The sequence below is a fragment of the Amblyomma mixtum genome, chromosome 5, assembly GCF_055824585.1.
Source record: "Amblyomma mixtum isolate Tamu chromosome 5, ASM5582458v1, whole genome shotgun sequence".
Classification (NCBI taxonomy): domain Eukaryota; kingdom Metazoa; phylum Arthropoda; class Arachnida; order Ixodida; family Ixodidae; genus Amblyomma; species Amblyomma mixtum.
The window spans coordinates 81,743,176-81,767,695 of record NC_143016.1 but is presented as its reverse complement, the minus strand read 5'-3'; the positions used below and the strand labels follow the sequence as shown (position 1 = coordinate 81,767,695).

Genomic DNA, 24,520 nt, shown 5'->3' with positions numbered 1-24,520 from the left:
CGAAGCTGGAGCCGGTCTACTACCCGTGCGGTCGCGTCTAGCACGGCGCGCCATGGCAGCTGACTCCCTCGTGTAGAGTTCATGTAAACAGACGGTCGTCGAGTTGGGCCGGTGTTGGTAAGCTCGATCCCCTAGCTAACTCGAACCGCGCTATCCGGTTCATGTTAAAAAGGCTATAAATCAGGAAATCCATGACTTGAGGGGCAGAAATAAACGGTAGATGAACATCCTTTGTCCTCCTTTCAGTAACGGGGTGAGAACTTGAGAAGGGCTGCAGTCGCCGATTTCTACCCCATCCCCACCATTACCCAACAGACACCTTCACTAAAGGTGTCTAAAGCTAAAGCTTTTACTTTAGCTAAACTTTAACTGCTTTAGCTAAAAGGTAAAAGCTTCAGTAAAGATAAAGCTAGCTTTACTAAAGCTAAAGGCTTTAGCATACCGTGCATTGTGATACAGCTACCGAAGCTACAGGAAGCCCGCCCACCGCTGGTTAGCACGCGTCGATTGGTCCCGATGCTGCAGGTGCACGCGTAGCTGTCGGGTACCTGGCGCCATCAAGATGATCTGTGCATGCGCATTGGCTGCGCGCAGACTCCTGTACCTGTAACGGTAACACGATATGCTAAAGTTGTCTATTACCAGACAAACCACGCAGCCTTTCCGGCCTACTGATATAAGCATGCTTTTTGTGCAATGCGAGGCGCGCCCTCAGCGTCTTGTCATTTGCCCGTCAGCGATGTGCGAGCCGCCAGTCAGCTCCCGGAGAGCACCAGGCGACTGGCGGTCGCGGCGTCAGCGACGTGCGGGCTGCATGCCGCCGCTCACTGCTCCCGGTGAGCACCGGGCGACTCGCGGTCGCGGCGTCAGCGACGTGCGGGCCGTATTCCGCCGCTTACTGCTACCGGTGAGCACCGGGCGACTGGCGACCGCGGCATCAGCGACGTGCGGGCCGCATGCCACCGCTCACTGCTCCCGGTGAGCACCGCGCGACTGGCGGTCGCGGCGTCAGCGACGTGCGGGCTCATGTGCGGGCTGCATGCCGCCGCTCACTGCTCCCGGTGAGCACCGGGCGACTGGCGGTCGCGGTACAGTGAACTAGAATATTTTCCAGTGAAGCGAGCGGAGGGGGCAGCGCCTTGCTACGCGCGTCACCCAGAGTGTCTCCTGAAGCGGCGGCGCTGTTGTCGCCCACCCTTGAAGGCGGCCGGCGGCGGCGGTTCAGAGCACGCCCGACGGCGCTTCAGTTATGCGCTGGCTTTTCGTTCAGTGTGGTTGCATTGCACGAGAAGCCGCATCCTGTTGACAGCAGCCGTTTCTTATATTTTTTTTTCTGATTTCCCACACCTTGTCAAAAATATTCGAAACTTGTCACAACTTTTGACACCCCCGATGGAACGGTTTCAATGTAAAATTTGCTCGAAAAGCTTTCGAACTGGACAGAAATGCTGTAACAATGAAAGCAATGCCTGGCATAACTACCGAGCACATCAGCCCCAACAATTTCGAAAAAATGCGGGCAAGTTATGCATTCTAATTGTTCGGGCATGGTCCTTTGCGAGCCTTTTTTCTTTACCGCACTCAGCTAGAGCAGAGCTGCGGTAAACTTGAAGCTACAGAAAAGTTTTTCATAAGAATGAAGTCCTTGATTGCTGTGATGACTGGCAGGTATACAGCTGAAGCCCACAGGCCTGCTTCTGATGGTGTGAAGTTAATAAAGGAAACCCTAGGTTTCCTGGACACCTGGGAGCGCCACGCTGATAAAAAAAAAATTTCTGAGCGAATCTACCGCGGAAGGCCTAAGAGTCACGCTAACAAGTACTCTTGAGCTCCTTCAGTACTTGCACGACCAAGTTGGCTACAGCTACCTGTTGACATCACGACTGAGCCAGGACAAAGTGGAGAACTTCTTTGGATTGGTAAGGCTTTCATCTGGCTGCAACTCCCATCCAACACCACAACAGTTTGTTATCACTGTTCACTGCCTCTCTTATTACAACTTGGCACACAGCGTTGCAGGTGGAAATGCAGAGAGCGACATATTAAGTTCTCTTCTTGACGCGGGGGACAAAGAGGAAACTGCAAAGCAGCAACTGATGGAGAAAGTGAAGGTTTGCTCCGAAAAAGAGGGACCGTCGGCTTCATGTGGCAGTGCAGCTGTGCACTATAACATCCAAAGAAGTGACTCAAGGTTGATCTATCACGTACATCTCTGGGTACGCGGCAAAAAAGTGCGTGCTACCGGCAAAATATCCTGCATGTATCGATTGCCTCTTATTGACAGCAGAGCAAGGGCGCCGCATGCATGCTGCAGAATTTGTTAAACATATATTGACGAAGGAGGCTTACTCTACCCCTCGGTTGAACTGTTCCCTTTCATCACAAGGCTGGAGGACATTTTTACGAACTGCTTTAGTGCGCGCAAAGTTCATTCCGAAAGTGTCATGGACATATTACACGATTCATTGTGGTGCTCCTTTAAATGTGGGATGCAATGCACATGCTGAGGGTATCACTCCTCACATAGTGAGTTTTTATATTACTACGCGGCTTCATTTTTTTATCAAAGGACTGAACAAGTCAAACATGCTGTCGAAGCGAAAGGCAGCGCAGCCCCTCAAGCTAAGCAGATTAAATTAGCTATATTTGTAGACTGTTTGCTTCATGCATTGGAGCTTTCAAGTTGATCTCAGTGAAAATTACGAGCACCTGCATTAAAATCGTATTAAGCAGTTTTTCGACTGTTTTTTGCGTCAATCGCTTTTATGGTGTATACCATATGTGTTGACTGAAGTGCATTCTCGTATCAGCATGGAATCATTAGTTATACACACCTAATATTCGGTGAATTTGTGTCTTGGTTCATAATGAAAACATATATATATATATATATATATATATATATATATATATATATATATATGGTTGGTTGGTTGGTTTATGGGGTTTAACGTCCCAAAGCGACTAAGGCTATGAGAGACGCCGTAGTAGAGGGCTCCGGAAATTTCGACCACCTGGGGTTCTTTAACGTGCACTGACATCGCACAGTACACGGGCCTCGAATTTCTCCTCCAAAGAAATTCAGCCGCCGCGGTCGGGATCGAACCCGCGTCTTTCGGGCCAGCAGCCGAGCACCATAGCCACTGAGCCACCGCGGCGGCATATATATATATATATATAATTTTAATCGCGTATATCCTGTGAGAAATGGTCCCACGAATAACTGTTACTTTCACACACAAAAGTTGCAACAGAAGCTGTGACAGATGTGAAATCTAATGCTACCCCATTCCACTCTTCAGGTGACTTAAGCGTCCCCACAGATTTTTCGGACAGGGAACCAGTGCTGTTGCAGGACATCAAACCCCATTACAATTAGAGAGTGATAACGGCATGGTGGCACCACCTGTTGACGAATATTGTAACAAAACACTGTTTGATCACCAAATCAAGTGGCCTTGGTTTCGTTCGTTTCCTCCAAATCGCTGAGAGCTCAGAAGGATACACATTGCAAAAATGACGTCACAACACAGGTATCGTGAATGTTAATGGAGAAAGAAATTAAGGTCATTATTTGTGATTTTCTCAACAATGCAGTTACATTTTCATGCAGAAAGAAATGCTGATAGCCTGGCTGAAACCAATCTATCATCCCAGCAGTTTCTTGCTTCTGTTATTATTTCCCTCAAGTGTCCTTTAACATTTCAGTTACATCAATTTCCAAGAAGTATATAAAAGATAGGCAGTGGTGACCAGCTCTGTAGCATGATTCACATACTGCACTAAGAACTTTTGTGCTATGTAGTGCCTGCATGTTCGAAGCAGATGGCCTTACAAAGTTCTTATCACGAGAAAAACTAGTAAAAAGTAATAAACTAAAAGAAATTACAAATGATGCTACCAATCTTAATTCACTGCATATAAATCTATGTGAAGGTTCTATGTGAAGACACTCAGGAGCGCAATGTGGAAAGTTAGCATTACTCTTCCAACTGCAAGCCTGCAACAAGAATTTTTCCCTTTCTTCTTTCTGGTTTGGAACATAAACACGTTTTATTGAAGGACACAACAATTTCATCAGTAACACATGATGAGCTTTAATAGCTGCATAAATAACAGGAAATGCCCTGAGTCAAGAAGGAATAAAAACAAAACACAACAAAATTCTCTTATAATGTTAAATAATACATTCATTGTGACCCACACATATGAAGGCAGCTTTTAATCTATGTAAGGCATCAATTTTATAGTAGCCTGAGAAATTCAGCCGCACAAATGGCAGCAGTCCTGTTAACAAAAGCTGGTATAGTGACAAGGAATATAATGACTAACAGGATGGAGGCAAATTTCTGCAGATACATGTTCGCTTCTGCAAACTGTGCACGTATGAAAAAGAACAAAAGTTCACTGTACATGGTGTAGTAAAAACACGAGAATTCAATAAAAAACGTGTACTTATATGAAGCAAAGGAAGCAGTCATCCCAGCATACTATGTAACATGCACACAACTAAAGAAATCACCAATCTTGAGCTCACAACTGCCCCGGATTTCTGAGCTACCAACTGAAAAGTATCAGAGGTAGGCACCCCAGCCAACATACATCTGGCACAGGTTGATTTCACTGGTTGCTTCCTGCATCAGAATTAAAAAAAAGAAAAGAAAAACACAGAGAGGTGTTATTGTTCTGTGGCCATACAGAACGATAAGGTAAATTACACGACATTGTATAGTCAAGCTTCCACAGATGACAATAAAGTCTTCTGCTGTTGCCAAAATGACTTTTGTTGCACTTCACACTGGAATGTAGAACATGCAACGAAGCTGCTCCTGACAATTTACCCAGATGAACAGCTCAGTGCCCCTACAGAGGTATAATTCTCACAAAAATAAAAAAAGCTGGGCTGGGACCATTGCGTGACCAGTTCTCGAGTACTGCATTATGTACAGGCCCGGAGCACAGCTGCGTACATATTTTTCTAAGCCACAAAAAAGTTACCAGCAGGACATTAGGTCCAGTGAAGAGATTTGATAGAAACTATCAAGTGTAAGGAGAGTTTGATCTTTAAGCAATGTTTTCAAGCCCAATGTGCGCTTTTGTCAATAGCCAGCAGCACTGCAAGTGCAGGGTTTCATGCTGGCAGGTAGAATCAACATTCCTACCTGGATGAGGGAGTCTACCTGACCCTCGACTGAGAGAGGTGGCCCAGCAGGCTTGTTGCGCCCTCTGTAGATGCCTTTTAGCCTCTGTTCAATGCCGTTTACGTTGACCAGGGCCTGATTATAGAACAACAAATGCATGAGCATACTGTATTTTCTGGTCTATACGTCGCACCCCCCTGCAATTGGCAGTTTTTCCAACTAAAATCAACCATAAGTCGCACTGGTGTATAAGACACATCTGCTGTCCATTTGGTAAGCGGTACAAAAACGTGCCGGGGGTTCTTTCATTAGAGAGTGCAACAAAACTACAAACGTGCGGCGGTTGCCTTGCACAGGTGGTCCTCAACTTTTAAGTGCACTAGCTCTTGATGCCTCGCTAGAGAAAAAGCCACCCTGTTTGCGGATGAAGCCTCAACCTGCCAGCTTCCACCTGCCCCGGTTGGCAGGTGCACAAGTGGAGAGAGGGAAATCCCCTTTTCTTTTGTGCATTAGCGCCAGATGAGTTACCAGCGAAAAAGTGGTGAATTGTCCCGATGAAGGACGAAAACCGGTTTCACAGCAGCTGCAGCGAAGAGGAAAGGAAGCAACCACGTCGCACCAGCTTCGTCTTACACCGTCAGTAAAACCTCATAGGTAACCTATGCGAAGGGTCCGCACATACTGTACTAGCACACCTATGTTGCATCTAGTTTAATGATGTAAATCAAGGGTTACTTTTCTTTGGTGGCTTCATTGAACAAAGTGCTGTTGCAGCTTTGCACCAGTCCGGCATTATTTTTTCGCTCATGTCAAACTGTCTCCCTGCTACCTGGTTCCATTCTTCAGCACAGATTGAATGGCACGCAACTTGAATTTTGCACTGTAGCTTCGTCAACTTGTAGGCAGTGCCATGGCCAGCAAGAACAATGCACGGTGCGTGCTAAGCCAGACAGAAGTGATGCTGAAACCAAGACTTTTGAGAATGTGGCTAGACTGGGTGTGGAGCCCACCACATTCAGTTCGACTGTGGCGAGATTGTGTGATTCTAACTTTGGAATAAAATTTTAGAAATAACTCAATTTTCCCACTTTTTACAGATAATTTTATTTTTAAACAAAGTTACTGGACACGGCAAAAGATGACACATCTTTTTCCATGTCCAGTAAAAGGTGGCGCATCATTATTGACTGTGTATATAGCATGTTACTGTATAAGATGCACTCAGGAAAAATTCAGGGAAAGAAACTGCGACTTATAGACCAGAAAATACACTACATATACACAAGAGAGGGCACATAATCAAAATGTGATACAGGTCCAAGCAATGCGAAATACTGATCTACTAAATACAGCGCACTATTTCTACTTTGATGCTAACAACATGACAAAGTGTGTAACATGCGACATAAACAGTGCACCATTCTTGTTTAGTTTTTTTATTTATAAATACTGCGGTCTTGAACAACAAGACCATTGCAAGTGTGTGCATAATTTGTATAACACCAAAGGACAAAAAAAAAAAAAACCCAACCAATAACCTGACCAACTGATAACCTAGGCAAGCATGTTTGCTGCCTAGTCAAATGAACTCATAGCTTTCTTTGTGTACAACGGCATGCTTAAAGGAAGTGATGCTCTTATCAGATGAAAAAAAAAAAATGATATATTATCAAGAAGAGGCACTAGTATAAGGAAAGTGCTTTGATTACTCCCACTAATTACTCTAAAAAAATACTGCTAAAGCCTGGCTTCCACATTTTGGTGCTCAGCTGTTGGCATATAGGTGCTGCTGCTTCATGCTGATGCAGAGCCAAGAAAGAGAAGGGCAGTATTAACAGGCCTCTCAGCGCTAGCAGTCAATATAAATCACTGCACTGCAGTTCTTGTGAGTGAACTTACTTTTTCATTGATGATTTCTCCAGACTCTGTGGGAACACTCTTTGCACCTCTTGGGGCCTTGCTCCACTCAACAAGAGGGTCATGTACAAATGGTTTCAGCACACTGCGAGAAAATGGAAAGTAAAAACAAATTTACGAGGTGCACTTAAGTCTCCTTACGTGCAGAAACGCGAAAACTGTGCGCGGTCCGCCATCAGCGCCATCTGCTGGGCCAGCGCCGCACATTGGCAGGGGTGTTTTCAGTGGGTGCCGCATGATGGCACTAGGACTGCACGACAAGCACGAAGGCAATTTACCGAAAACGGAGGAAATTTGGTACTCGCTAGATCGCGACATCTGTAATTAACATGCTCGAAATTACTCACGTAGGCCTTAGTACATATCTCGAACTTTTTAAGAACTATGCATTCACTAGACGCGCCTTTATTCAGCTTCAAACATTGAAGCATTGAACATTGAACATTGAAGGCGGAGTGACAGCGTCCCCACTGCCGGCTTTGGTTTCCACCTAGACCCCAATTTTCTTTTCTTATTCTTTTGTTTTCCTATGATTGACAGTTAGAGCAGACACTTTTGCGGACAGCCTCTGTCTACAACATCCGTCCACGCCACTCATGAGCCAAGAAAGGCTTTCACCTTAAAAAATTAAAATTAAAAAGGAAATGATCTCATTAGTTGCTCACCCCGATGCAAAGTGGAGCGCCAATTCACATCATGAGTAAATACAAACCCATTAGAATCGAGCAGAACATGCTTAGAGTATATGTTGCACTTTGAATGTAGTGTTTCAACACTAACCTCATCAGTGCATCCTGCTCGTTGCGCATGATGCGTAATGTGACCTCACATGCTTTCCTGAAAACACCTTCATAGCCGAGGGGTCCCTGAAATTTGCAAAACAACACAGTCAACTGACTGAGCAAGAATGAATGTACGATGCAATGGTGGCATGACAAAAGAGTGCGTACTCAAGGAAAGCACTCTAAATATAAAATGACTCATCAGTGGGGACGCTAAAACGTTATAAACAATTAATGCAGCTCATCCACATGACAGTAAAACTTAGGAGGAGGTCTGAGGTGAGCCTTATACTGCTGACCATACATAATTGAGGTAATAAGACAAGCTCAATGTGAATTCAGGAGGTGGATGCTCAAAACACATGCTTATTATGACAATTTCAGAACGTAAGGTATTGCACTGAATAATTTCCTAATATTCACCAAACATATTAAAATAAAAAAGTTATGTGTTTGTTCCAATCAGTTATTTATTATCCCTGCACTTGGTTGGTTGGTTGGTTTATGGGGTTTAACGTCCCAAAGCGACTAAGGCTATGAGAGACGCCGTAGTGGAGGGCTCCGGAAATTTCGACCACCTGGGGTTCTTTAACGTGCACTGACATCGCACAGTACACGGGCCTCTAGAATTTCTCCTCCAAAGAAATTCAACCGCCGCGGCCAGGATCGAACCCGCGTCTTTCGGGCCAGCAGCCGATCACCATGTCAAGCTGGCTAAGTAGTGTACCAACAAAGATGAAGTTGGCAGAGCAAATACAGCATTTACAAAGTGCAAGCAGAAAATAGTCAGTAAAAAGAGGCCTACAAATACTACAGAGAAAATGCTTTTCAAGCTTTCTGTTCTACCGATGAAACTCCTGCAAGAAGTGTTTTCATTTAGCACTGGCACAGACTACACTGTTTTGAAAATATCACATTAAATACTCAGCTAGTACTTTATCAGACTTTCCACAAATGCAGGTCAAAGGCACCTTTGTACAGCTTGGTTAAAGTGGGGCTTTATAAGTATGTCGTGTGGTCTTCCATATAATATGGAAACAGTGTCTGCGTCGGCAAGAGGAGCTGCTGCTGGGACCCATTAATGCTATCGCATCATACACTTAAACGCAGAGTTCAATATCTCCAAAATTTTTATCTGTTTCTTTGGGGACTCTGACATCCATGCATTCATGCACTGTCACCACTTGCTCAGACCGTCATCCTTTATTCACACTCTTTATGCACACACTTGATTCATATTGCAGCGAAGAAGCACAGACACACAGAGAAGGAACACGCAAAAAAACATGGACGAACGCTGCTCAATGCAGCGTTCGTCCATGTTTTTTTGCGTGTTCCTTCTCTGTGTGTCTGTGCTTCTTCGCCGCAATATGAATCAAGAATGTTACCAACTTGCCCAAAAACGTGTTTTACTCAAGTTTATTCACACTGTTGACATGCTGAGACGCATACCTATTCCAGGCAGCAATTAAGTTCTTTCTAAGAATAAGTTCAATCAATTGGTATGAGCACGTGAAAAAACTCACCATGGCATCAACCATGTTGTGTGTCAGGCGGAAAGGAACCTTCTCGGGCCAGTCGAACGTTTCGCCCTGTCATGAATGCAAGGTCAAGTTGTGAGTTGCACCCTTCAATTACATTCAGTTTTTGCCTCTTGCTATGTACTACAGCAGTCAAGCTAACTGAGGCCAGAGCGCACCCGAGAGGAAGTTCATGCAAAGTAACTATGGTGAGCCAGAAAACATGGAGGAGAGGGTCTCGCCATTGCAAAGATAGGCACAATTCCCTGTAGGCTTAAAAACAGCTGCTCTGGTTTAAAAGAAAGAAGAAAGCATTGGAAAACGACCAGAATGGTGCGCGGCTTTGGAATGACAAAACTGCCTGCCTTTAGTTTTCTAGCGTTATTCAAGACGGCACTCCCTGCTTGCTCTGTAGCAAGTTGGGGGTCGTGGATCCAGCCATAGGTCGTGGATTACGAGCCACGCTGAGTGCAATAGGACACCCACTTTCAACCAGTGCCTGATTCCACTCAAGCGGCCGCAACTGTACACATTTCATTATTGGTTGATGGCAGCAGCCACTGAAATCAACACCAGAATCCTAATACAAGATTTTTTTTTGCTACACACAGCTGCACAAATTGCGAATGTTAGTGCAGCTCAAACAAGTCTATGAGTCAGTTTTTCTATTTACAGATTTCTTATAACACCTCACATCACACGCAGCTATTACAAACCTTCGTTTCTCTGAGCTTCGTGCCAGTCCGCAGCGATGGCGGCTTGACCAGCCAACATCAGCCAATCTAACCTAGCTGAGCACCGTTTGGGATGATGATTGGCACATCGATGGTATTTTCTTTACCCCGTTCTCTTCTCGTCGGTTCAGTTCCATTTCCTTCACTTGCGCCCAAGTGGTCCTGTTCTTACTGTGTGCCGAAACTGCATGCTTGTCATGCGATGTTTGCGTTCATGCGGTGAAGCCTCCTTACATGCGATGGCACCACCTATGATGGGTGTGAGGTGGTAGCAGAGATGCTCCACCGTGAAGCGAGTGAAGGATTTGTGAGGCCCTTACGATTTTGGAGCAGTTCTGCTTCTGCTTCAATGCTCCCGACAGGCACGCAATAAAGCATTGATGGAAACATGAATAACAGTCACTGTCGCACTGCTCACAGGTCAAAATCAGGCAACCATTGCACACTCTTTCCCAAAAATAAATTTACTATGACGCAAGCAGTTCTTGACAGTTTTCTTGGACTTTCAGATACATAATTCGAACATTTCTTTCAGATAATTCGAACATTTTTTCCAGTACCTTGCTCTGCTGCATTTTTGCAGAGCTAAGAAAGGATGCAGTCTAGCACAGTGACGTTCACTGCCAAAAGAGGGTCACTGACATGGCCCCTTCCTGCCTCTTTTTTTCCTATTCTCTAATGCAAAGAACATCAAGAAAATTTTCACTCACTAAGCAACCTAAATGAAATGTACAAGGGCTTCTCTGAGAAGAACTGCAAAATAAGATCATTTTATAAAATAAACTTCAGGGCTGTGGAATGGCTACTGACCACACCTTCATTATTACCACTCCTCTAATCTGTTCCATTGCAGGAAGGAGTACTGCTGAAAATTATTTCCCTACAATACGTTCCCTGTCCTAACATAGAGAAAAATTCTCATGCAGCATTATGGTACAACTTGACTTTGTTTTCTGCCTCATGAGCGTCCTAGAAAAGGCCTCCAAAATGTGCTCATCATCTAGCACTCTGACAAACGCCAGTCTCAGATTTCTCCTTCACTCCATTCTAGCCCACAGAAACTGACCAAAGATGAAATCCAAAGATTTGAGAACGGCTCATGCCTTGTTGAAGAGGCAGTTGAAGTCGACGTGCACAGCATCGCCACATGAGGCATCAAACAGTATGTTCTCGCCGTGCCGATCGCCCAAGCCCAGGATGAAACCAACAATGCTCATGACAGCTACCGTTTGGGCATATGACTGTCTCGCGGTGTACCTGAAAGATCCAGACATAAATATGTGAGTAAAAGCTATCACAGCATGCCATTACACAATCTGGCATTCATGTGTTAATATTTTATAATATGGATCTTATCTAGAGAAAAGCTTGCGCTCTGGCAGTTTTGTATCAGAAACAGTTTGCAAATGTTCATCACAATGTGTAGAATGTAAAAAATGCGGATTATCTGGAAAGTCTTTTTGGCTTAGCTTGCACATCCTTTGGCTGCCTACAAGAGAGGATTACACTATGCATATACGAGTCACAGCTGTTGCTTTTGTCAGCTTGATCATCAACAAGACTCCGCTGAATGACATGTTATGAAGTGTTGGCACTGAGTACATAGTAGCTAAGCAGCCCAACCAGCAGATCAATTGAACAGTTTCCAGAAATTAATGGCCAAGCTGCAAGTGCAAAAAGAAATGCAAATGAAATGGTCATAGTTTGGTTCTGGTTTATGGGGTTTAACGTCCCAATGCGGCCCACACTATGAGAGACGCTGTAGTGAAGGGCTCCAGAAATTTCGACCACCTGGTGTTCTTTAATGTGCACTGACATCGCACAGTCGTAGTTTGCTTAGAGGCCTTTGACACATAGGAGTAAGTGTGTGCTAATCGACTTAATTGTGCAATAACCTCCTCTGAGAACTACGTTAACACATTTTCAGTACACATGATTAGTATGGTAGGCCATATGCATGCACACTTCCCACGTCCCCAAGCTCCAGAAACATGCCTAAATTTGAACAACATTTACTTCATGTGACATGTGATAAAACTCGGCCAAAACTCGCCAAATGCTAGCACCCCCCCTCCTGCAATTTTAACCCTACATATTTGAAACAAATTTTCGTTCCCCTTAGAGTTTAAATAATTGAGAATCAACTGCACTGAAAATGTGCTCCAACCACGCCGTCTGGCAGACTGATGTGCAAATGATGAGCGTGCATTACGGTGTGGTAGCGCTGAATTGCTCATCTGTTCATGACATGGTTCGGAGCATGATCTGCAGACTGTGTAAACGGTATTGGGAACGTGCGGTGTGCCACGTACACCTGCAGTTTGGACATAAAGAAGCATGACTCTTGACTTAAATACAAGCTAATATTATTACTTGTGGGTGGAACATAGCAGAGGGCTAAAGTAACGATTTTCAAAATTAGCGATTTTGTTATTCAAGCCAAATTATCTTGATATATGATTTTTTTTGAGGCTGTTCGATTATTCAGAACGCTGAGTCCGAAAAATTGGTCAGCAAATGTTTTCAATCTGATGCTTTGGTCTCATTAGCATCGAATGTATTTTCCACTCTTTTCAAATTCAAATTAAGGAGAGTTGACCATTGATTAATTGTGACTAGTACTCACCAGGCGGTTGGGTCCGGGAAGTTCTTGTGGAACCATTCGACAAAAACAGGGGGGAATCTCGGAAGGAACTTCTCCTTGAATATGGCGAGTTTGTCCCTGCATATTGAACACACCGAGGTAATAAATGACGCACATCGTCGAATAGAGTATCTGTCAACTAGCCTGCCCCCAGAGGCATTACATAGCTGCTAGCAGCCACCACCATCTTTTAGTCTCTACGCTACGAAACAGTCAGCTCTGGAGGAAAAGTGAGCAGCGCCAGCAGCATGGACTGCGTTGTAGCATGTGTGCCATGCATTGCAAAGAGACCTTGTGCTCTCATTACCAACACACTAGACAGCATGCTTAATGTCTTTTTGAGAGCTAAAGCTAGAAACTCTTAGGTGAAGCTGGTTAATTTGTCCGTTTATTTATTGCAAAGCAAACCTGGAGAGTGAAAAGTGCACCTAACTGAACAAGGAGTATTAACAAAATTCATATAGCTTTTTTCATTTTGCTTCAGATCAAAAGTAATTCTTAGCTTGATGCTAATTTAATCAATAGGTGCTGGGAGTTGCAAGTCATGTTCTGCTTTCAGGCTGAGGACAGGAAAGCGGTCCATGAGGTCAGATGCAAAAACTATGTTTGGATCGTACAAGAATGCGAATTTGTAGCAACTGTCGTATTTTAGGCTCAGAACAGTACTGATTCTCTACCTCGCAAAAAATTGGTTCATCGTAACGCAAGAAAGCTGCAAAAAAATTAAGACTTGCCTAATAATTACTTTTCATGCATGAGGAATACCAATGATTGCTGCAACAAACTGAACAGTCCCAATTTTATCATTCCAATTTTATCATTACTTCTCTTTGCTCACTATAAACACACAAAAGGTTCCCATTTTCTTTAGCTGTATTACAGTAAATTCAATGCCATGTCTGCCACTAGGCTGTTCTCCAGCACCTCATGCAGTCATTTCTACTCCTTGCGTGTGAACAAAGCTAGATGCTAAAAGAAAACAACAGGGGACCTGTGACAGCAGAAAAGCACTTACACAGTAAATGCATTCATAAACTGAATGAATTAATATAGTATCTCCAGCGAAAACTTGTGGCTCACAATACCACTTTTATTTTTTTTAATGCACCATCTGTCGCTGCTGTGGCAGTGAAATGATCACTGCCTGCAGAATACACCAACTGCTCGAAAGAACAGAGGCGTCTGACATGCTTCCATGACAACATGCTTCTTGAATATTATCGTGCCATTTGATGCTTGCCGCCCAATGCCACATTTCACACGAAAACAGCTCAGTTTGTAGATTTTACACAGACCCAACACCAGCTCATGTCACCAATATTTGCCACAGACTTTTTTCATAAACCATATTCAAACCGTTGTTAACACAGGAGTGATCCCACATGGTTTTCAAGTACAGCGGTGGATATCATTGTCTCGTGAGCCACTCATGCAACTGCAGTCAACAATGAAAATAATTATAGCCTGGTTGTGGAATGAGAAGTAAACCTAATTTGCAACTACGGCATGTTATGCCTACACACATGCATTGCCTACCTCTCCGTTTCTTTTCTTTCTTTCTTTTCAAATCTATGAAATCCACAGCAAGCAAGAAAGGCACATATGTAGACCTGTCTTACCTGCTTTAATGCAGTGACGGCACCAAGAGGAGGCGAGGGGTGACTAAAATTTGTCGGTCTACACCAAAAACTTGCCTAGCACATGAGACTCTCACCACTGCATTTTGTTTATTTTATGTTTATCTGGAACAGTGCAACTAAAGCACTGTGCCTGCCTAAAATTTGACTCGCCCCTCCAACTACTTTACTGTGCCACCCCGTGCGAATATCCCGATGCTGTCCCCGTTTACATGTAGTACTTCTCTGCTAGCGCATTTAGGTCCACATACAATGACTTGCAGTACATGGTTCATGTATAAGTAACCTAACACAATACGCACTCAACACTAGCAGCCAGGTCAGGCATCATGTCCTTTATGTCTTTGCCAGGCACGAGAATTCCCTTTTCCCGGTAGATGCGGTTCAGGATGAACCGAAATCCTTGCAGGTCGGGGATCCATTCGATGATGCCGCACTCTTCATTCAGGGGTACCACATTCTGGGTTCAGAGGGGGCATGCAGAAAGCGAAGGAGATGTACAGAAATGTACGGAAGGATATGTAAAAGCTGAAACAGTTTGTCATCAGTCACAATCCACTAGCTAGTACGCAGACGATTACAAAAGGTGTGCGAATATAAAATTTTTGGTTGTGAAGCAACTACAAATAAATAAAAGCGGTTATGAATAAAATATTTTCTGATAATTTAGAATAATTTCGAATCACAGTACAACCAGTTCAAACTAAGGATATGATTTTCCACAAAACATAGCTACGAAAAGAAACAAATATATTGCAAACAAATTTTATCTTCCCCATCATAAGCATAATTTATTATAACTTTAAGGACTACCAGGCATTCAATAAGAGTGCGGCAATCCTGTAGTAATTTTGAAAAACTTTATTTTGCAGAGTAATACCTTGTTAACAATTAATCGTATAACAATTACAATTATTCAGATAAGAACTGATTTCAATAAAAAAAAAAGTCCAATAACATGACAAAGGAGCTTAGTGAATGCTGTTAAAAAGCACAGTAAGGTGTCCAGACACCTCCTTACTGGAGGAGTGACATCAGTGGCCGTTAACTGGAATAGGAAACGTGGAAGGCGCTACTTACGAAATTAAGCAAGATGGCTCGTAAAACGGACACAAGGGCAGCAAACTGAATGGCAATACAAGCGGGAGCACAAACCCTCACAATGCCTGAAGACAAAGTGCCTGAAGACAAAGTGTTGGCAGCGGTATGCCACCTCAAACGCAGAGCTCACGACACATAGCCCGCTTGCCCTAACATATCGATTTCGCCGGACTTCAAACCCTGTGATGGACTCAACTTCTATTGCGAACTGCAGGAGCAAAAATGAAACCAGAGCATTAGATGCTCCAGCAGACAGGCCACACTGTGCACGCTGTGACTGCAAGGGCTGGCTTCGAGCTCGATATTTCTGTCATACCAGATATATTGTCTGTGGCCCGGGTGGAAATATCGTCTTGTCGTCTGTGGCCTGAGATAGTAGTTTCTAGATTATAACTGACAAGAACTGAGAGAGATCAGAGTGGTCGTCGCAAAACAATTGCAGCAGTGCACATGGACTGCAACTTCGCCAGTTTCTCTATCCTCCACAAGCCGGACCGCTTCCGTGTGCGTCGTGTCTCTTATCATAGCTAGCGATCTGAAACGAAAGGATCGCTGCCAGTCAGGATCACCAGCCAGCTGACAACTGCATTGTGGCATGATGCAATATGTGCCGCTTGGTGATGCATTTCATTTTCCAACCTGCGAGGACCCATAGTGGCTGCACCGCAGTCGCTCTGATGGCCGCGAGCGCAATGATGCATTATGCAAGGCCTAGTGGTAACGCAATTGATACTATAATGAAACAGCAAGATTACTTATGTGATAAGTGTAACTACTGGTGTTTGGAAATGTTGCGATGTTTTGCCGCAAATTCAAATGAACACGGAATTTGTAATTTCTGGATGTTTAGGAGGTTTGATTAGTATTAATAGTAGAAAATCTAATTGAATAGTAAATACTGCTCACAAACTATTCGAAGTTTCGAATATTCGCACAGCCCTACTATTTACTCCAAATCAAACTGACCATGTTTTAGAAGAGCAAGAAATAATCAAGAGGCAATCCTGCTGCCACATATGCACGAGGTAGATGTTCTGGCAGCATGGAGTAAAGACACATGCTAACACACATGCTAATTAGAAGTATGTGAGACACAACATACGTAGGTACGAATGTGCAGCCTTCGCCTAAGGCCCTCGGCACTTTTCTTCAGGTAACGGTTCATGAGGTTGTTGAACTCCATAAGCCGACAGTCCTTACGCAGGTCATCCTGGACAATCAAAACGGGCGTTAAATGTGAAACACTTCCATTATACAAGTTTGTAGGCACAAAAACGCTGCCCAGATAATGAACTATGAGCTTCGTTTTTCAACCTTGCTTGAAAGTGCTTTGTTGTGGGCCAGGGCTTTGCACGATCATAAGCCACTGATCTATGCTTTCAACCATCTTTGCTGCCTGCGTAACGTCCACAGAAGTGTGAAAAGTACAGCCTTGCTCCATAATGAACAATCATAAAATTTTAATAGGCTTACATAATGTGATAATAAATGTTTGGTAGCCCAATATAAGCTATAGCCAAAAAAAAAAAATCATAGCAAATTTTTGCTGCAAGTATATCTGAATTTGAGAGCATAAATGTTTAAAAAAAATGCAATGAATGATCTCTGCCAGAGAAGACTACCGCATCCCACATATGAATGGCATGTTTAGATGCCTTACAGAAATAAGTGAGCTGGAAAGTCAGTGAAGCCAGGGCAACAAACCTTTGGTTTCAGCATCATAGCATAATTTTTGCCGTCACTGCCTTTTACGGTGATCTTCTTTGGCTTCTGAAGTGAAGACAGCACATCAACCTGTAGTCAGAATATAATAAAAGATCTATATATAGTACATGGACGAGCTGCTCATAATGTTTACAAAATTTTCATGCACGCATATATGCACACATGAAAAAAACAAAACAAAAAAAACTCGAGTCCAAGGAATCCATGATGAGAGCGAACTTTCTACAGCAGAGCACAAGCCCACAATACATATGTTGTGCTGCTTCCACCTATGGATGAACTGTCTGAAAATGAGTCCTTCAATGCAAACAAGCAAAAAAAAAAAAAACTACTCAGCTGCCACTCAAGTGGATTAAGTGAGCGATGCAGAACTCCATAACCTAGAAAACTACCTGAATTGCTTTATTCTGTCAGAGTGAGCACATAAACTGTCATAAAATGCTCGCTCAATCAGCTTCTTGCTATAATATGGCTATCAGAAGCTTAATGGGAGACTTCACATTATTCTTATTCAAGTACAACAAAGTTGGAAACTTTGAAAATGTTACCTACTTTGTACTACTGAAAGCAGCTCTAAGCTTGCGGAAACAGAAAGAAACAGCACTCATTCCATGACAAGAACAAAAAGCAAATGCAACACCACAAAATTAACAACTCAGCAGATTGGAACCGCTATTTATAGAAATCAATAAGCAAATTTTAGCACACAAATTTTTCTCCCACTAAAATCAAACAACAAATAAAAATGAAGCGACCTTAGAAAAAAGAAAGTGCCGCATTTGTGCATAAAGTACATGCTTTTGTTGTGATACATCACTAAAATTCCTTACTTTTCAAATCACTAACACCATGCAATGCTATGTTTTTGCCATTCAGCCAATATGATGTATTTATCAACAACACAAGTTAGTTGTTGATTTAGCAAGGTGTGTAAGTTCTGTTTCCAGAGCAGAAGTTCTGCAGAGGCTAATTGGCATCTTTGGTCTGTGCATCAACTCCACAGTTTAATATACAGAAGGTTAAGCTTCCATGCTGCGGAGCCCTATAAAGTTTGCAGCAACAAGGAAATCATCAAACCCATCACACGTTGGACTGCAGCACATACCAGTGAGGTCAAGGATGGTTGAGACTAATAAAAAACAGAAAGAGAGAGAGAGAGAGAGAGAGAGAGAGAGAGAGAGAGAGAGAGAGAGAGACCGAGAGAAAAGACAGGAAGAAAAAAAATAGGAAAATTTTTTATAAAATAACCCCTAAAAAATGTAAAATTAGCTGAACTGCACAATCAGGGGCAATACTTAACATCATGATGCATAAGGCATTCCTGACATCAATCGTTCCTTTGTGCAGCTATCCCATATGGTTTATGGTTTCCCAAGGAGTGACTGCATTCTTGGCAATTTTCACCATACAACTGAGGCAATGAAATACTGACGGCTTGAACAAAGGCATGGCCAAAACAGGTTGATGGCAGGAAACCCAACACTGAATGCCCATTTCATTGTGGCTGAGGTTTCTGGGAAGCAAAATGTTATCTCCATTACACGAAGCAATCCCACATGACCTGCAATTATTTTCTGTTCATTAAACATTTCTCGTCCCACAGTTCTCATTCTTCAGAACTGCAAGAAATGTATAGTGGGATCATACTATGTCTCCACGAAACAAGGAATGTGCCAGATAAACAAGGATATTTTGTCAACCTAGAGTGGCTGCAAGCAGAGCAGCAAAATACTGCATGGCGTGCTTCGGCCAGAGTAAGAGAAAAAAAAAGGGGGCCTACCCGGTCGTTGATGGAAACCAGGTGAACGGGTGTTTGAGGGAATGGCTTGTGATCCCTGGGTGTCCCGCTGCTGGGGAGAGACACCGAGGTTGCCGACTGCAGAGGCAGCAGGATGCGGCTGAAGTTTCTGAGAACATGGCAATGAGAGTGAGTTTGTGGACTGCACGGCTGCATAGTAAAAGAAATCAGCTTTCATTTTTATCACGTCTGTGCATGTTATTGAAAACTCCATAGCTACCTCTTCGAAAATGTCACAGACCACATACTTACTTGCGAGACATGAAACTTCGCCCAAGATATGACGGCGTCATCAGCTTCAACAGCCTGATGCCAGTGGACTGACTTCTTTATTGTGCCAATGCCACTGACCACTTTGTTAATCATCACTTAGGCAACATCACTATGGCAACCATCAGCAATAAGCAGTGCAGAAGAGAGTGGGACTAACAATTGTTTATTGTTTGTTTATTGGGGTTTAACATCCCAAATTGACTAAGAGAGAGAGAAAACTTTTATTTGAATTGAGGAAGGTTGCTCGAGCAACTTGGGTGGCACCCCTAGTCCAAGGCGCCACTGGCTTTAGCTGACTGACGGGTCTCCTGGTCAGGGCCACCTCCCACTGCTCATATGTCGGGTTGGATACAGTTAAGTGTTTTGGTTATGAGGGATAGCATGATGAAGGGCTCCGGAAATTTCAACCACCTGGGGTTCTTTAACGTGCACTGACATCGCATAGTACACGAGCCTCTAGAATTTCACCTCCATCGAAATTCGGCCGCCGCGGCCGGGATCGAACCTGTGTTGTTCGGGTCAACAGCCGAGCACCGTAACAACAATGAAAGACCAATAAAGCACAAAACGTAACCAAGATTAATACATATCTGATCACTCAGTGGCCTGATTGGACAGTGTTCGAAATTATTTGAACGGATGACAAGCTGCTAATGAAAAAACATGGACAATAGGAGAGAACAGCATGAACTGCGCATGTCCGTGCTGTTCTCTGCAGTTGGCCACGTTGTTTAGTGCCGTGCATTCCTGATTTCAAAGTGCACCGATTACAAGCTACTATGTGGATCTCAACACACAACCAGTGTGAAAAGCTGTGCTAGCTTTGGCGGCGTTACACAAAGAGTACAAAACGGAGCACAGCCATGCTCTCCCAGGAGGAAACTCACGACTGCTCCAGCATCTTGTGCAGGTCCTTGACCTGTGCTGAGATCAGCAGCACATGTGTCTCCCCAACAGGGCGGTTGCACAGCTCGAGCAGCATGTCACACAGGGCGAGAGTGTCATTCAGGAACTTGGACAAGCTTGAGTTCTGCTGCCGTGCCGACTGGAACACCTCCTTGCAACGCTGCACCCGCATTGGGTACGAGGACTGCACAGGTTTAATGACCACATTCACAGGTTAGCCGGAATTTGATCACTGCTAGCAATACTAGCCTTAAATGTACCATTGCATTGCCTCTGTGGGCCACAGCCAAGCAACAATGAAACCCCGTCAATTCAGACTCACTCAATTCGAACTTCCAATTTATTAAAATCACTATCTTGCTACAGTTGGGATGTGAACCGCCACTTTCAGCTGTCAAGCCATGGCTGAAAAAAATCAAGTCTGGTGCAGTATGCTGATCAAACTTCATGGAAGGAGTAACATAGGGGCGCTCCAATACAGTCAGCTCTCGACAGTGCTATAAGCATCAAACACTAGGCTTTGTGTAATAGTCTTCCCTCTCCCTTTCTCTCCCTCCTGTGTTAGGAGGCAACACCACCTCATAAAAGAAGCTTGGTGTTCCTTTTTCTCCGGATGGAGCTCATCCTACCAATTGTCATCTCACTTCTGAATTACACACAGGTTCAACACAGACAAATGGGGTGAAAATAAGAAAACCGATGGGCATCAGCAGTGGAAGGAACACGCAACTGATCTTGCAATAACTGGGCATTTATTCTGCTTTATTAGAGATGTTCACAACTGCACAAAATAAAACCCCTCCTTTTACCCACATCGTATTCATCTTTTCAACTAAACAGCAAAGCATCACATTTTGGGAAGTAATTTATAATTTTTGCACACGTAACAAAGAAAGAAAAGACATGAGGGACATAAGCGGAACTAACGAGTTCCACCAAAAATATGTGTCATATTAGTCTTATTCGTAAGCGTGGATGTATAACTAGACACAAATGCTAACACGCATGATGAACCTCTCATGTATTTTTGAAAGTTTGAAAATGCTGTTTAAAGCCTGAGATACCTTAGGAAATTCGCAGTAGGAAAGCTAACAGCATGACTGTTATGAAGTCAGCTGGTGGCCACGGTTGCAACCATAGTATGCAGCAGTGTTCCTGTTCCTAGCCAATGCCATCCACTGCTTGCTACTGATGAATATACTCCAGATGTGAAGGCACATCAGCAATCATATTGCGAGCATTTGACCATTTAGGGCTATCGATTCTGTAACCACAATATACACTGTGCAATTTGAGCACCAGTGATTAGCATATATAGTTGAGTACAATTCAAGAACGAAGTGAAAAATGGTCCTCAAAAAAGGCCCTGTAACCCTATTTGTCCTGTCATTGTGGACAACCACCTTACACACTAACAAGCCCAAGGCAGATGACTGTAATGTCATGACAATAGGTCGACACTGCTGGTTAAAGGGCCTCCTTTGAAAAACAGTTCCCACTTCATTCTTGAGTTCTATCAAACTGCAGCAGTTTTGTTGTGGAACTGCAATTAAGATATAAATTTACTGTGCAAAGATGGACACTGGCATGTATTTCTTCCAGCTCTTGAATTTTGCTTTCACAAACTTCCATGAATTTTTCTATAAAATTCTGACTACTCAATTGTTTTGAAGACTTTTATAAAGGCAGCAGCATTTATCAACATAATAATGCAGACAGGTCAGGCCAGAACTAAAGGCAGAAGCCGAAACAGATTAAAAAATTGACAGCAATGCTCTAAGGATTGACCAAAGTAGAGTAGACTAACCTTGGATACTGCGATCATCATCCACACTGCCTGTGGTGCATACGTAGCCAGCAGCCGAGCAATGATCTCCTGTGTAGGAAATGCCAGAGAAAAAGGGGCAAGGAATGCTGACAAGGGAACCCATGAGCTCCACACCACAAGGGGCGAGACCACATGCATACAATAGCCCTACTCTCAGCCTTAGGTGAACCTGAGCAATTCGAAAATTAATAAATGAACAATACATAAGCAAACACCTTCAACTTTGCTGCGACCCGCTCGTGTGAGTGGCAAATCCTGGAGATGAGTTGTGGCAGCGCGGTGAAGAATAAATACGGTGGGAGCTGGTTCAGGAGTGTGTCCAGCACCTGGGAAAACATGGAAGGGAGGCACATATGGGTATGTCTAGAAAAAAAAAAAAGAAAAGAACATGCATACATATGAACGAGATGCTTCTGTAAATTATTTCTTCAGGTAAAGGGTTCTCAAATTGGGTTCTGTGGAACCCCGGGGTTCCTCGTAATGTTTTTTTTTGGGCTTTCCCGAGCACCTAAATCCATGCACACCTTAACCCCATCTTTTCTTTACTAAGTTTAATTTGTGACTAAATCACACTGTAATTGCTGATTGCAGACTTCCACTGTACATACAGCCAGCCAGACATTATTAATTGAATATGGGCATTTCTTGAGCTGCCATGTAAGTAGTAGTGAGTGGTTTAATAAAACATAATAAATGGAAGGAAAAGATTCTTGCTGCTACGGAAAGCACCTGAGCTGGGGCAGCGGAAATAAAATATAGCAGGCAGGCAGTGTGTAGAAATGAAATGAAAGGGGTGAGAGGACAGTTAAAAAGGACAGGGGGACTGCCATGTATCTGCATAAACCTTTTTTGTATGCATGTCAGGCACAAAGGATTGCAAGCCATGACATGTGGGGTCCCTCAGCACCTTTAAAAACATGCTGGCATTCCCCTGAGGCCAAAATGATTGAGATCCCCTGCATTAGACGATTCTAGCAGACTGATTTAGCTATGGTTCTGAGCAGTTCTTAGCATCTCACAGTTATCTTCATGTTTGGAAACTTTGAAACAAATGTGACATCAAACGATGACTGAATAGTCTATCTGAGAAACAATCTCATCTGCCAGTGGATAAATGCACTTGGTCATGACTTACAATGATGCCAATACTGTTTACCACAAAGTAAGTTACCTATATAGCTATCACTGTAATAACTATCACTACCCAGCGCAAGTGTTGGCACTGTGAAAATCGCAATGCAATCAACTGACTCGCATAAAGGGAAAGCAGCAGTGAAAAAAATAAAGTCCCATGCACACCCTGTCGGTCATGGTCTTGAGGTATCCTTCGAGTTTGCTGAGCTCTGGCGGAACGCGACGTGCACGTCCCATCTCGGCCACCTGGGAGCCCAGGTCGAACCAGATGGACAGCATACGTGGCATGGAGTGATACATGTGCTGGCAGCCGTAACGCAGGGATTCGCCGTAATGCCGCACCACATGCACCATCGTGTCCCTGCAAGCGAGCAAAAGAAAAAAAAACACATTGCCAAACCCATGCTGGTTCAAAGCATTTGTACTGTTGTGTAGAATGCATATCAATGCACAAGTAAAGCTTTATGAACTAAATTTTTACCACAGCAATAATGGCACTATGAACATGAACAAACAGGGATAGAGCACCTGAAAGGTGCTTTTTATGCTATGGAAGATTAGCTGGCAGCCGTTTTGAGTGCTCTGAAAAAATTTTCCAAGGAATCTAGGACAGATGAGCTGCATGTCACATCATAATAAGTTTTTCACAATGACACCACACCTAGGGTGGCGGGAATACTGCAAGAAAGAGGCTAAGGCTCCATATCAGTTACTGTGCCTTTTGTTTGTTCTCGGAGAAGGTCCCACAGCATTCACAAAAGTGGGTGATCAAAATGGCTCCATTTAGAATGACACACTGGGTGAGATCTATAACAGACAAAACCTCTTTTAATGAATCATGCCTCCTATCGGCTGAAAAAAACTTCTATGAAGAGGGAAAAATGTCTCTGACAAAGAATTCCTAGCTTAAACTGTCAAGTCTTGCTCTATAGGTCTTGAAGCTGCAACACTTAACCAGATCATAAAGCTGATACTTTTTGAACTATTGCATTCTGCAATATTAAATTTTCTCACAACGCACTCAGCCGTACTTAGAAAGGTGCCTGCAAAAAATGATCAAAACTGTGAAAAAAAAAAACCCTTCAAACTACCGTAAGGCACAGAGTGGAATAAAGGGATATGCTGTGGTGGTGCACCACAGGCAAGTGTAGATAAAGCCAATGCACATGCTCCAAGGAGACTGTGCGTGCATGTGTGTGTTTTTCTTTCTGTGGCTCCTGTGCTCAGAAAATTTTCAAACTCGCAGCACAAACAGAAGCAAAAGTAAATGTACAAAAGGCAGCTGCCTAGCAACACAGGCATTCAACCTTCTAGGAGCTTGGGAACACCTAGGCAGGAAGTGCTCGTGAACACAGTTTGAAAAACCACGTTGTGTTCCAT

At 43.5% G+C, this 24,520-nt stretch overlaps 1 protein-coding gene across 1 annotated transcript in view; it reads right to left on the bottom strand.

The window, feature by feature from the left end:
* Window positions 1-4,011: 4,011 nt before the first annotated feature.
* mei-41 (ATR serine/threonine kinase meiotic 41) overlaps window positions 4,012-24,520 on the bottom strand; it is a 76,798-nt gene continuing 56,289 nt past the window's right edge. Inside the window, exons 47-61 of the mRNA XM_089545281.1 lie at window positions 23,306-23,501; window positions 22,222-22,332; window positions 21,986-22,054; window positions 20,160-20,362; window positions 18,982-19,108; window positions 17,181-17,270; window positions 16,579-16,686; window positions 14,678-14,835; window positions 12,721-12,816; window positions 11,198-11,351; window positions 9,367-9,432; window positions 7,839-7,924; window positions 7,041-7,143; window positions 5,163-5,276; window positions 4,012-4,634 (exon numbers count right to left, since the gene is read on the bottom strand). Coding sequence (XP_089401407.1) covers window positions 4,575-4,634; window positions 5,163-5,276; window positions 7,041-7,143; window positions 7,839-7,924; window positions 9,367-9,432; window positions 11,198-11,351; window positions 12,721-12,816; window positions 14,678-14,835; window positions 16,579-16,686; window positions 17,181-17,270; window positions 18,982-19,108; window positions 20,160-20,362; window positions 21,986-22,054; window positions 22,222-22,332; window positions 23,306-23,501 — 1,741 coding nt within the window. The 3' untranslated portion in view covers window positions 4,012-4,574. The remainder of the gene's footprint in view (window positions 4,635-5,162; window positions 5,277-7,040; window positions 7,144-7,838; window positions 7,925-9,366; window positions 9,433-11,197; window positions 11,352-12,720; window positions 12,817-14,677; window positions 14,836-16,578; window positions 16,687-17,180; window positions 17,271-18,981; window positions 19,109-20,159; window positions 20,363-21,985; window positions 22,055-22,221; window positions 22,333-23,305; window positions 23,502-24,520) is intronic.